This window comes from Spinacia oleracea, chromosome 1 (genome assembly GCF_020520425.1).
Source record: "Spinacia oleracea cultivar Varoflay chromosome 1, BTI_SOV_V1, whole genome shotgun sequence".
Classification (NCBI taxonomy): domain Eukaryota; kingdom Viridiplantae; phylum Streptophyta; class Magnoliopsida; order Caryophyllales; family Amaranthaceae; genus Spinacia; species Spinacia oleracea.
Window position 1 is genome coordinate 130,291,277 of NC_079487.1, and position 13,235 is coordinate 130,304,511.

General features: G+C 38.9%; 1 protein-coding gene, 1 long non-coding RNA gene and 1 other non-coding gene across 6 annotated transcripts; 1 reads left to right on the forward strand and 2 right to left on the reverse strand.

The window, feature by feature from the left end:
• Positions 1-3,752: 3,752 nt before the first annotated feature.
• Positions 3,753-9,245, reverse strand: LOC110803517 (uncharacterized). 3 transcript variants are annotated; one of them, XR_008920958.1, is made up of 7 exons: positions 9,061-9,244; positions 8,589-8,836; positions 5,400-7,482; positions 5,181-5,310; positions 4,858-5,091; positions 4,387-4,744; positions 3,753-4,254 (listed from the first exon to the last, which is right to left on the reverse strand). It is a non-coding gene; the product is annotated as an uncharacterized lncRNA (long non-coding RNA). The 3 variants fall into 3 exon arrangements; XR_008920957.1 differs by having other exon boundaries at positions 5,400-7,717; XR_002537486.2 differs by having other exon boundaries at positions 5,400-8,836; positions 9,061-9,245.
• An 81-nt stretch (positions 9,246-9,326) lies between these two features.
• On the forward strand, positions 9,327-9,408 carry TRNAS-UGA (transfer RNA serine (anticodon UGA)). The gene has a single exon. It is a non-coding gene; the product is annotated as a tRNA-Ser (tRNA).
• A 313-nt stretch (positions 9,409-9,721) lies between these two features.
• Positions 9,722-12,669, reverse strand: LOC110803519 (RPM1-interacting protein 4). Of its 2 annotated transcripts, none has more exons than XM_022009038.2 (4): positions 12,452-12,669; positions 10,623-11,501; positions 10,146-10,316; positions 9,722-10,053 (listed from the first exon to the last, which is right to left on the reverse strand). In XM_022009038.2, the coding sequence occupies exons 1-4, from the start codon at positions 12,455-12,457 to the stop codon at positions 10,027-10,029; spliced, it is 1,083 nt and encodes a 360-aa protein (XP_021864730.1). In that variant the 5' UTR covers positions 12,458-12,669; the 3' UTR covers positions 9,722-10,026. The 2 variants fall into 2 exon arrangements, with proteins under 2 accessions (XP_021864730.1, XP_021864725.1); XM_022009033.2 differs by having other exon boundaries at positions 10,623-11,504; positions 12,452-12,668.
• Between the last annotated feature and the right edge of the window lie 566 nt (positions 12,670-13,235).

Here is a 13,235-nt window from a genome sequence, read left to right on the forward strand (position 1 = left end):
TATTGCACTAACAAGTCACACAATAGCACAAATTATGCACCAAAATTTCGGACCCTTAAGGCAAGATTGGCGCTTATTCTTGGGTCAATTCTCGCTTTGATTCGCGTCACAAATTTTAAGTGGTGAAGAATTGAACCACCTTGCAAGTACGATTTCTGTAACACCCCGACAATTCTCCTTTTCTAAAATAACCCTTTTTATAAATATAGCTATAGAGAATTGTCCAAGTATTATCGCCCGTGTGAAAACGTAACGGCTTATTCAGAATTTTGCAGCGGAAAACATAAAATTAACTTTAGATTTCCCGGTACAACTCCGAGTTGGGGATGAGGCCTCTATTGAAGGCTTCGACAGCTGTCTTGACATCACAGTTTTTTATACTCATTTTTTCACAACTAAAACGGTTAAAGTAATCGTGTACAGACTCGGTGGGAGCTTGGACCAATCGATAAAGGTCACTCGTCTGTTTCTCTAGTTGATGACTGTTAGAGAACTGTTGATAGAAGGCGTTGATCAGGTCAGCAAGGCAGGTTATAGATCCGGGGGTGATATTCATGAGCCACCTCAGCGCTGCTCCGTCGAGGGTGCCTCCGAAAGATTTGCACATGACAGGTTCGATCAGGTCACATGGAATGCCGATTTTCCACATTCGCTGCTTGTAGACGTTGACATGCCTGTAGGGGTCGTAGAGGGTGGTCCGAATGGGAAGTCGTAGCTGGTGCGGGACTGTCACCCTGGCGATTTCTTCATAGAAGGGCGATGATGCATACCCGTCGGTCGGTTCTGTCTCCACAGGTGTAGGTGCTCTTGGTAGCTTGGTCATCAGTTTCAGCATCAGCGAACACTACTTTTTCATGTGTGACTCCATCTTGTTCAGGCGACGGGTTATGGGGTCGGGTGGTCTTCCCTTTCAACCGGGTTTAAAACGCGACTGGTACTTGTTGCTCTTTGCGGATTCTAGCTCCTTCTGAAGATTTTCCACAGATGCCTTAGAGGATAGGTTTTCGGATGCAAGTAGCTCATTCTGGCTTATGACACAGGCGTTTTCTGCTTTCTCACGAGCCAACTCTGCTTGGGCCTTGCCGTAGGCCGCTTTCATCTATGCGAGTGTCATATCTCCGGAAGTCATTTTGAGAGAGGTGTTTTTTGTGGGAAATTTTTGTGAGAAACCTAGCTAATGTCCCCACAGACGACGCCAAACTGTTTATGCCAAATTTAGTTTAGGGACGATGCTTGGCTTGGGTCGACACTAACTAAGTAAATAAATGCGGAAAGCGATAAAGAGAGACGACACAAGGAGGTGTTGACGCGAAAAACCCAGGAATAGGGAGAAAAACCGCGGGTAGCTATGAGGTTACCAATCCACTATATGACCTAAGAAACTAAGTAAAAAGAGTACTTTGCGTATAAAAGAAAGAATACAATAATTGCTTGATAACGGCTAAAGATTGAATAATGTTTTGATATTGCTTGAATGCTTGAGTTCCCGTCCCCATTGAGGGTCGTCGTCTTCTGTTTATATAGCTCGAATCCAACGGCTAAATTAGTTGAGGAGATCCCTAAGAAGTAGGGGATCTTTGGTTGACACTGCTCCCACGTCCCTTCCTTCTCTCCAACAATCTACGAGATCTTTGGATCCTTTGACCAATTCAACCTATCCAACGGCGCTTTAGATCTTGGGCCTTGGGCTTTGAACTTAACCTGTTTCTTTGATCTCTCGTCCTTCGTCGCTTGTCGCCTGTACATCGTCTCTTAGTGCTACGGTCGACCTATTCATCCGACGCGTCGTAACCTGTGACATGACAACACCTGGTCGACACGACATGATCAAACGTTAAAACGGTTATGTCGTTAGTCCGAAAAATGGGATAACAGTCATGACATTGTTTTATTTTATTTTTTTGGTGTGAATGAGCCACAAGGGCGGGGATGAGTCGATCTCAGGATCACCTGGAACCGGGATGAAAGCTCTTACCAACTAAGCTATCCATCACTCTCGTCATGACATTAAATATGGGTTATGCACAACATTGGTCTTACAGGTGCTGCCACACTATTGGACAAATGAGTGACTGGCGATTGGGAAGAGAAAAAGAGTCTGCCCTGCTCTTGAGGACAAACATACTGATCCCCTGATTGCGCCGCTGATACGGTAGCCAAGGATAATTAGTGTGTAACAAAAGTTAATTATGGTCGACAATATAATTCTACAATAGTTAATAATGATCGACAATAAGTTGGATTTCAGATTGTCTGCTTTTGTTTACGTTATTTTTGGTAGCTTGAGTAGTTCTCCTATAAAACTTAGACAGTATAATTATTGCAAAATTGATTGATTATAATTGATTGAACAAAACTATTTTGATTACAATGTCTTACCTGTTTGATTAGAAAGTATAACTATTTGGTTAAAAAGTTGCTCTTTTCTATAAAACCGTTAATAGATTTTGTATTTTGACATTTCTCGTGAACAATTGTTATATAATTTGTTAGTAATTATGGCTAAGAGTCGAGTGAAATTTGATTTGCGCAATCTATGCTCTAAGATAGGGGTGAATTTTCAGCCCTTCAATCTCCATCGTATCTCAATTGTAGATTGTATGTTAAGTTCTTATTTGAGTTGGGTGGATTAATTTATGGAGTATGAACAAGAGTGTACAACGATATTGTTACTATTATAGTGAGAGTGGGGGATAGCTCAGTTGGTTAGAGCTTCCCTCCCGGTCCTAGGTGATCCTGGGATCGATTCTCATCCCAGCTATTTATGGCTCATTTGCACCAACAAAAATATTGTTACTATTATAGTAGGAGACGAAATTGTGTCACTGATATTGTTATCCAGCCGAGGCTTAAAGATGGTCCGTATTCCACATTCTTATTTATCCGATTGTGATTAAAATAAGTAGTATTACTGTACACTTGTACATTATATACCAAAGTTTTTGTTGAGGAAATTTTGTTAGAAACGACATTTTATTTGGTTTTTGTGCCACGCTGGTATATTTGAATGTGAAGTTGAAATATTCTAAAAACCAGGATTGACTAAAGCTGTACTCGAAAGCAACATGCTTCCTGCAGAACAGGAAATCTCTGACCATGAGTTTTACTGGAGTAGTACTCGTAGTTTAAGCTAAATCAGATCATAATCCAGTCATAACTTTCTTAAAAACTTGAGCAATCATGCAGATCATAGCCTATAATCCTATACTCCCAGTGCAAAAATCTGAATCAGAAGTATGAAGAGAAGTGCAGAAATGGAGTTTATAAGGTATTCACATACAGCATATACGAACAAAGAGAAACACTTTCAGAAAATGTTTCTAACTGTACAAGTATTTGAACTAATTGAAGAATTACCAATTAGCAAAGTGGTAATCCAAGTTTAATGTTTGTTCTTTCATGAAAAACTTGTTCTTTGGCATTAAGAAGAGCAGCATGATCATCACGCCTAAGAGGAATTAGGGTGATATCTGGAACATCGAACAACCAGCTGTTCCAAGTCATTGCTCCTTATCGAGAAATACCTCCTTATTATGTTGAATAAATACTTGTGAAAACAGGAAACATGCATAACTATGATGCTCAATCATAACAATAAAACAAGGCATGATCATCAAGCGACATGTACTAGAAGTTTTCCGTCTCATCTTCATGAGGGGCTCATAAGCTATTTTAAGAATTTGAGCCTCAATCTGCTAGTAATTAAGTCCAACGAATTATTTTCCAATTTGCTGCAAAGGAACAGAAACACGTTGGATCATGAACATCAGCTATGAATGTACATCATATTATGGCATTTAACCAAAAGCTTAAATCTTACAAACTCCAAAACTAGAAAGTATAAAATCTAAGATATAGCTACAAAACAAACGGCCATATTTATACGAGGGGGTATGGAGGATATAGTATTTACAAGAGTCAAGAGTCAGGAGTCAGGAGTCAGGAGTCAGGAAACTTAGGAAGTAGGAAGTCTATCCAAAACTGGTTTAAATTACACTGTATAGCTGCCTCAAGAAACTGAATACCATTTCTTCAAAAGTCAAAACCAAACAACTCTCCATCTATCTTGAAAGTAGTTAAATGAAAAGACTTGCCTTTCCTCGTGGTTGGAGTGATAAGTTGGCAGATGATATGAATGATGATGTTGAGGGTCATATCAGCATCCTTGAAGCCGAAAGTGATCTAGCAGCCCCTTGGAACGGATGTTGCTTTCTTAAAGAAAGAAAGACTTTTCTTGTGGAACATATGCCAAAGCTAGAGCAATAGAGAAGAACATATCACAAAATTCAGCTCATAAGTTTAAAAAATCTGTTACTTAATGAAAGAGGGACTTAGTGTTGGCTTCAGTGAAGAGCATTTACGGAATAGGATGGAGATCTAACTGACCTGTAAGAGTTTGGTTTTCTTAAGGAGAGCAGTTTTAGATCCAACTGTAGAAGCTGGGAAGCCCCGAGATAAATTTCCAGAGTTACCAATTGGTTCAACTGTTAATCTTCGACCTCCTCCATAATCTCCCCAAGCTAGATCCCGAGTTCTTTCACAAATCGAATCCTCATCCAGTAGAGGAGCCCTTGCCATAGTAAAACAATTCTGACGGACATTATGATAGCGTTGTGGAGCGCTCGAGTTGAGGGGTGTGTTCCTTTCCTCTTTAGCCCTTGTGAAAGCACCCGTAAAACCCCTCAGCTTGCTGAGGATCAGTGTTCCACACACCCCATGCTGGAATTGCTGTCCCTCTCTCTGGCTGCAAAAGTTAAAACACGAATCTATTAATTATTAGCAGCAGAACATATCACCCTTTAGAAAAATTGAACAAGCAATATATATGTTTTCCTTACAAGAAAGAAGCCAATTTACCTTTGCCCGTGCTTCTTGTTTTACTGGTGGAGGAAGAGCCTGAGTGGGAGGATGTATGTCTTGGTTGATCTGGGGCTCATTCTCTGGAGCTGTGGGCTCAGCATTCTTAGTTTTCTGTTTCTTATCAAAATAAGTGTAACCAATGTTATTTACGTTTTCCCAAGCACCAAACTGGGGGACGCTAGACTGCTGTCCTATTAAATCTGTTCTAGGAGTCTGAGCTGAGCCTCCATTCTGCAGAAAAATAGCAGGATTTTCTTCAGCGTCATTCTGGTTTATCATCTGTCCATTATTCTCTATCTTTTGCGCATTGTCAAATATACCTGTGTAGTTTTCTCCACCCTCCCATGCACCAAACTTCAGTTCTTCGGACTGCAGAAAACACTTGGATATAGTTTCACTACCATGGACATTGTGATGTTATTTATTCTCATTCCCGCCATTTATTTCCGGCTACACATCAATTTAACTTATCATGCTCACTAATAGACAATTTACTAGTAAACAGTTTTCAGTACCTTATTAAAAATACAAGCACTTACCTTGGGTCTTCCTTGGCTGACTAATGCAACTTGAGATTTCCGTTCGGGCTCACCACCGTGATTTCGTATTCCCTTCGGGATATGGTTTTCAGAAGCAGCCATCGATTGCAGACTCCCAGCTAGAAATTCTCAGGTCTAACTTAATGATCCTTAGATCAATCCAACTTTGAAGATAAGAGACTTCCTGAGATTAAGCAGTGTTTTATTTTCTACAATCATTTGCAGTCATTCAGGGATCATGACTATTCTGAATACTCCGTATCAAATTTTAATAGCTAGCTGCTAGCACAAAAAACTGTTAAAGAAAGATGTTTACCCGGTAAATTGAGCATTAGTTGGATACAATTATGAAAATAAAAGCTTGCACGTTTTCATTGAATAAACAAACAAGGGTTAGATGACTAATGTTTTTTGACCACTTCTAATTCATTCCCATCTTCTAAGGGTTAGGAAATTTGATCATATCTGATTCTGAAAAGTCATACACAGATGTCATCCTTGCATATTCTTGGCATATCAGATTATCAGCATATGCCTTCTAATCCTCATTGATGGATTGCCAGCAGCGAGTCTAGCGACCACCTAACATCAGAAAAATGGACGCTGTACCTGACATTATTCCCAGAGAAACTAAACAATCAGACCAATTGCCTCAAGAATCATCAGACTGGTTGATATCCATAAGAGAAAAACTCAGGGAAGCTCAACTATATACTGCCAGAAAACCATGGGAGAAGTGGTGCATATATCGAGTGCCTCAACGTCTAAGAGATGTCCAAGAAGACAGGAAACCCTATGTACCTCAGACTGTATCCATAGGGCCTTACCATCTAGGGAGTGAACAAGTTCAGGATATAGACCTCCAAAAGTGGGTCGCCCTGCAACAGATCCTAGAACGCACAGGTCAAGACCTTAACCTTTACCTTGATTCCGTCAAACAAGTTGAACAAAAAGCGCGTGCTTGTTACCAGCAAGATGCTGTGCATCTCAGCAGCAATCAGTTTGTAGAGATGATGGTCCTTGATGGTTGCTTCATCCTTGAGCTATTCAGATGTTATTCAAGAGCAGGGGCGGGTGGTAACCCCGTTTTCTCTAACCAGAGAACCATTGATGACATTCTGTTAGACATGGTAATGCTGGAAAACCAAATTCCACTTTTCATTATTGACAGGTTACTTAGGCTAATGTGCACAGCTGGTAATCCTGGTGACCACCAAAGAGAGCAGGCTATGGCTTTAGTTCTGAACTTCTTCAATCCCGAATGGCTGACAGGTAATCTTGGAAATTTGTGTTCATTAGATTACCAGAACATTGACAGCCTCAACTCAATCCTCGATTTAATTTAATTTTCCTTATTAAAGGAGCAAAGAAACTGATCTCCTAAAGATTCAAAAATTTGTCCACCATCTGTATGAAAGCTATGAGCAACTTCCTTGAAAAAAGGCTCAGAAATACATCTTTTACTGACTAGCATCCCAGCATACAGTCTCTGCTACATCTTTTACTTCATGTCCCCTTTGTCCTTTGATGCATGTTAGTTGACACTTGACAGGTAACCCAATGTCCATAAAAGAGTTCAATGAATTGAGACTTTCACTCGAGCAGGAAGAGTGCCTTCATATCCTTGATGTTTTTAGGCGAAGTCTACTCCATGCTGGGCCTCAACAGGGTACCATTAACAGACATGGATTTCAATGGAGGGTATGTAATAACTTTATCCCTGGGTGTCTGAAGCGGTGGCTACATGCCAATAAAACCCCGAACAGAATTTCAAGGCGAGGACAAGTCATACATAGGGTCACTGAGCTCAGAGAGGGAGGAGTAAAATTCAGAAAGCGGAAAACCAACTGTTTCTGGGACGTCAGGTTCAAGAACGGGGTTCTTGAAATCCCTACAATTTGGATACAAGATAGTACAATGACCATCCTCCTAAATATAGCAGCCTTTGAGCACTGTCATCTGAAGATGAGTGATGCTGTAATTGCATCATACGTTGTCTTTATGGAATGCTTGATAAAATCTCCAGAAGATGTGGGCCACCTTCATCATCGTGGAATCATTCAGCATCTTCTTGGACATGATGCTGAAGTTGTTGACATGTTCAAGAGCATATCTAAAGAAATGCAAGTGGATGCACATGGTGGTTTCTATGCAAAACTATCCGAACAAGTGAACGCATACTACAACAAGAGAAGAAATAGATGGAGAGCAAGTTTGCTTCACAAATACTTTTACAATCCTTGGGCTATCATCTCACTGGTTGCTGCTATCATTGTATTGTTTCTTACTGCCATTCAAAGCTTCTATGCAGTTTATTCCTACCACAGACCAAATTCATAATTTAACAGAAAGCATTCCCATGATTTCTATGTGATCACGACAAGAACATGTAACATTACTTCCATATAGTTGACCAAATGACATGTATAGGACTTTATATTTTCTTCAAAAATGCATTTGTAAAACTGAAAGAAACATCCTTATGACGATAAAGGGAAAGTCAATAAAGATAGAGGTTGAAGCTCATTATTTAAACTAATTAAATGACCTATGTCACTCAGAGTCAGAACAGTAGGAAAACGATCAAGAGAAGAGATTAAAGTCTTCCAGCTAATTTCAGGTAGTTCTATATGTTCTTAGTGAATTAGATCACATTTTATCTAAATGACAAAGGGTTGAGAACAGGTTTGTGCTGAAAATCATATAGTCGAATATGAGAAATTTGAAGGTCTACAAATGTTGTTTTAAGTAGGTTAATGAAAGACTTGCATTGAAATCTAAAGGTCTAACAAAGTGGCTGACTCTAGGACATGATGATCATTACTTCATTAGTTTCAGCAGCACAATTGAGCGAGCAGGAACATTTTTCAGGTTATTAACCACAAGGCTACCTGCCTACCTCTAAGAATTTCTACAGGCAAGCAAAAGAGATTGGAAGACTGATATTTACAAATACAATGTGGGTTAATTCTTGATCGACAAACAACAATCACAGACCAATAGATGGATGCAAGATACAATATACAGGATCATCCACAAAGCACCAAGTCTATTAATAATATCAAGTAACTACCATAATTATATACTGTGCAAGTAATACAGGAGAAACAGAAGCAAAAGTCCAGGACCTTGATTACCTGCTCAACCTCAAATCTATTTTGGCATAGTGTGAAATAAAATTGAATTTACCTTCCACAGCAGACACCATATGCCAACGTAACTGGAAGTAATGACTCTTACACACGCCCTTCAACCCAGAGATTTTCAATCCTCAGTGCATCCACCGTGCCGGTTGCATATCCAGATGTCTCACTAGACATACATATACATTGAGATACTCAAACTGCACAATGTTGTACAACTTGTACCGAAAATCCCATCTCATATACGGGCAAAGTGCAGGTCTTTTATAGACTTCTTTTTTTGCCTGTTTCTATCTGCATTAACATTGATTCCTATGTAAGAAACAAGTTTGCACTTTTTACACATGATACATGATGACACCGGATTACTCGAACCTGGTGATTCTTCTATAAATGTTGCAGTATTTGAATAAAGTATGACATATGATCACAATGTAAAACGATACTACTACAAGACTACACACATCGGTATGGGAAAGCATCCAAAATATAAGTTTCTGGGTGCTGTCAATAATTACCGGCCTGAAATTGCTTGAATTTAGGTTGAGGACGTTAGCTTAAAATGGATGATCATTAATCACAGTGATCAGTTGCATAACTTTTGCTTGAAACTCATGTAGGCATTTTGTCGAACAGTTGGTGTGCAATTTCTTTCCTGAGTTTTTCAAAGGCCTTTCTCAGAAGTCAAATTAGGGATCGGTTGTTTTCTAAAGTCATCCAACTATGAGTCCTTTAAAATAAAAGTCGTATAGTATGTTTTAATTTAATGTTTGTATCAACAAGTGTCGATATGTCCGAGTGGTTAAGGAGACAGACTTGAAATCTGTTGGGCTTTGCCCGCGCAGGTTCGAACCCTGCTGTCGACGAATTATTTTTCACTTATTACAGGGAATTTTCAATTTTGACCTCTTCTTATAAATGTGATAATGAAATAGAGAACTGTGGCCTAAATGCTTCATTCTTTTTTAGCTTTTAACTAGTCTGAGACAAGTTAACAGTTCAACTAGTCCTTAAAAATACAAGACCCTGGAAAATTGAAAACTCCCAACGTGCACGAGATAGTTGTGCCATGATGATTTAGTTTGACAGCTCTATGATATATATCGGGCTAAGAGAGAGGAAGAATGAGTGAATAAATTATGAAACCCTGCAAAATATGCTTTGGTTAAGCACTTGAGCTTCAAGAAATTTGCTTCAAATTTATGTATAACAAGATTGTTACAAAGGGAAGTCCATAGTCTACTTCAAAACATTTGCCAACAACTTCAAAGAATCTTAATCATATATAGGATCCTCAAAAATAGTAACTAATGAACCACCCAACCCTCCCCCCCAAAAAGAAATGAAAAAGCACACAGTAACACCCACAGTCAGAAAATCATCATTCTTGTTCTTCAACCTCCTTTTTTTGCTCTTTAATTTGACTATCCATGCCTTTGGCTTTCATCGTATATATTGGATAAACAACTAGATGAAGATCATTATCAAAACCAACCAAAGCAACATCCCTTCTGTAAATTAAACCAGAAACCAAAATAAATATTAGTGACTATAAACAAAATCTATTATACTGCAGATTACAGTACAGTGATGTAACAATTACCTTTTCCTCTTGTGATCTCTGATGTTGTTGTTGATAGCGTTGTGGAGCATTCGAGTTAAGGGGCGTGTTCCTCTCCTCTTTAGCCCTTGTGAAAGCACCCGTAAAACCCTCAGCTTGCTGAGGATCAGTGTTCCAGACACCCCATGCTGGAATAGCTGTCCCTCTCTCTGGCTGCAAAGGTTTAAACACAAAGTTATTACTTAGATTCCTAAGGGTAACAATTACCATCATTTGTTACATCTCCCAACCATGTGGTAACAAAATTGTTACCCTCATCAACCTCTATTTGTTACGAGTGATTAATTTCCCAAGGTATATCAAACAACTTATAATGGTAACAGTTAACATTACCCTTTTCCTTATTTATTTCCTTTCCCAAATTTATACCAAACATGCCCTATATATGTTTTCCTTACGAGGAAGAAACCAAAGCTCGTTTGGTGGGAGGACATTTTGAAAAGACTAAGGAGAACTTACAGTTTGACTTCCTCGGCTAGCTGGGGGTTTTTGCTGAAGCCTGCCTGCTTTCTGCTGGATTGGTGATTGGCCCCCTGTGTTCTGCTTTCCATTTCTGGAAGGAGCTTCAGAAGTAGCCACAGAATAGTTAGACCCTCTACTTGTATTATTTCTCAACTGAGGATCATCTGCCTTATTTTTGGTTCCAGCACCAGTAGAAGGCCGAGCTCTATTGTTGACCTCAGCAGGGTCTGGCACAGGCCCTGCGTTCTTATTTTTCCGAGCATTTTCAAAATAAGCAGTGTATGCGCCATTTTCTCCCTCATTCCAACCACCAAACTCAGGCACCTTAGCACGGCCCTCTTTAGCTGGAGCTGGCTCACCTACATCGCGGTTCAACTGAGGGGCGTCAGAAGAAGGTTCTGGTGTAACAGTACGCCCATTCTTATTATTATTCTTCCTAACATTTTCAAAGCTTTGGGTATAACCACCTTCACCTCCATTCTCCCAACCACCAAACGGTGGCACCTTTGCCCGTGCTGCTTCTGGTTTAGATGGAGGATCCTTACGAGGATGCATGTCTCGGTTCAGCTGTGGCTCATTTGTTGACGCTGTGGGTTCACCGTTCTTGGTTTTCCTTTTACTTTCAAAATACTCGGTATAGCCAACGTTCTCTCCATTGTCCCAGGCACCAAATTCAGGGGTTTTGGATTGTTGTCCTTTGGGTTCGGCTTTAGGAGCCTGAGGTGGTGGACCTCCGATTTGTGGAAACATATCAGCCATGTCTTGAGGGTCATTCGGGTTTATCATCTGTCCATTAGTCTTCTTCTTTCGTGCATTGTCGAAGAAAACTGTGTAGTTTTCTCCACCTTCCCACGCACCAAACTTGGGTACTTTAGACTGCTGATATCAGAAAACACAGAGAGGTTCAAATTAATACTTCATTTTCAGCACCAAGCTTCATCTTTAACAGTTAGTTACTGTAAATTTTCAAGTACATTAACCAGATTTTCATGTTAACTACTTATAAATTAGAATACATGACGAAAACTACTGAAAAAAGTTCGGTGCCATACTTTCATAAGCACACATTCACATCAGATAAAACAACACGATCATCATTTCTTACAGGCTAATCATGCATAGAGGAAATCAGATAACCAAAAGCCATCCAGAAACACATGTTAATAATGGAAGTTCTACTAGTTCATTAGATTTGTATCTATGTTCTATATCAACATAGATTTGTTGCTATTAAAGATATTAAACAATCATGAATATTATCATCACCCCACCCTAGGAAAAAGGTTACATTTGACACGGACGTATTGTCTGTATAACTAAAATTGACTTGACAGAAGTAAATATTGCATTGGAAACATCATTGTCCGATAAAAGGGTCATCGACTCATCGGCTGATGATTCACAACAATTCCGATGCTTAAACGGTTAAACCCGAACCCCCATCTTGTAAAATACTATCTACTATGAAATCTTTCCAGTCTTACATTAAAAACATACTTTGTTAGTGCCAAATTTGAATATTGCTAGCCGTTAGTGCCAAATTTACAAGAATATTGCAGACAATTCATCAAAATCATTGACATACTAAACTTTCTTGCAAATTCAAACCCAAATCATCAGTTAAACAAACTATAATGAACAGACTCAGCAAAGCAGCTTAAACATCTTTGATCTTACACCATCAAAAAATCGAAACAAAAAATCAAATGAGAAATAATCAAAACCCAGAAAACAAACAAGAAATCTAGCAAAGTTAATCCAAAAAAAAAAAAGCAGTATGAAAAGGTCAAAGAATAAGAAACTGTTGAGGATAACGAGAAACTTACAGCCATTAAAGCAGCAAACTTAGAAATATATCAAAACCTGGGAAAACAGAGGATATTATATGAAAACTAATGAAGAATTAAGGTAGAAAAATAAGAGGAAATTAGGTGGGTTTTTCAAGGAAAATGATGAAGAACAATTATTGAGCAAAGGAGTTGAAGAAGAAATATAATGAGGGAAGGTGGGTTTGAAGATTGAATAAAATTGCAAATGAAAGGGGGGGTTGTTATTATAATTATAATTATAATTTAGTATACTACAATTTGGTATGAGACCATTGACTTGGCAAGACAACTGTTTAATGTTTGACAATTCTCTCTCTTTCTTTCTTTCTTTCTTTCTTTCTTTCTTCTACCACCTAAAAGTCGTTCTTGGTCTAGTCTGGCAAAGCAATGAATTGACTGCTTCGTTTTGGCTACAGGACAATGCCCGTACATTATTCTTCCATGGTAAATTACTTTGTGGTTTCAATGGCTTTTTTAAAGAAATTGCGGGACGCGAGTGCAATGGATGCACCACGTTAACAGTCTTATCTGATTACAAAGGCTTTTGGAAGTTGACTCGAGAAAGCTGATTTTTGCACTAGAAATTTGGAATGACTAAGATGGATTAATTGAAGATGTTTAGCATTGATTTTTTTTATCCAGGCATTGATTCAAAATAAAATCTTTCTAGGTTTACTTAAAGTATGTATGGAAGATCTGATCACAAGCTTTGTTGCTTAAGTTGGCTTGCAGAGTTCGGTGAAATCAGAAGGTTGTGGAAATTGACTCGAGAATTTTTTAA

Coding starts and splice junctions, on each gene's coding strand:
- LOC110803519 (XM_022009033.2), bottom strand. Junction 10,317..10,622: donor CTAGCCGAGGAAGTCAAACT/GTAAGTTCTCCT, acceptor AAACCTTTGCAG/CCAGAGAGAGGGACAGCTAT. Junction 10,054..10,145: donor AGAGATCACAAGAGGAAAAG/GTAATTGTTACA, acceptor TTTAATTTACAG/AAGGGATGTTGCTTTGGTTG.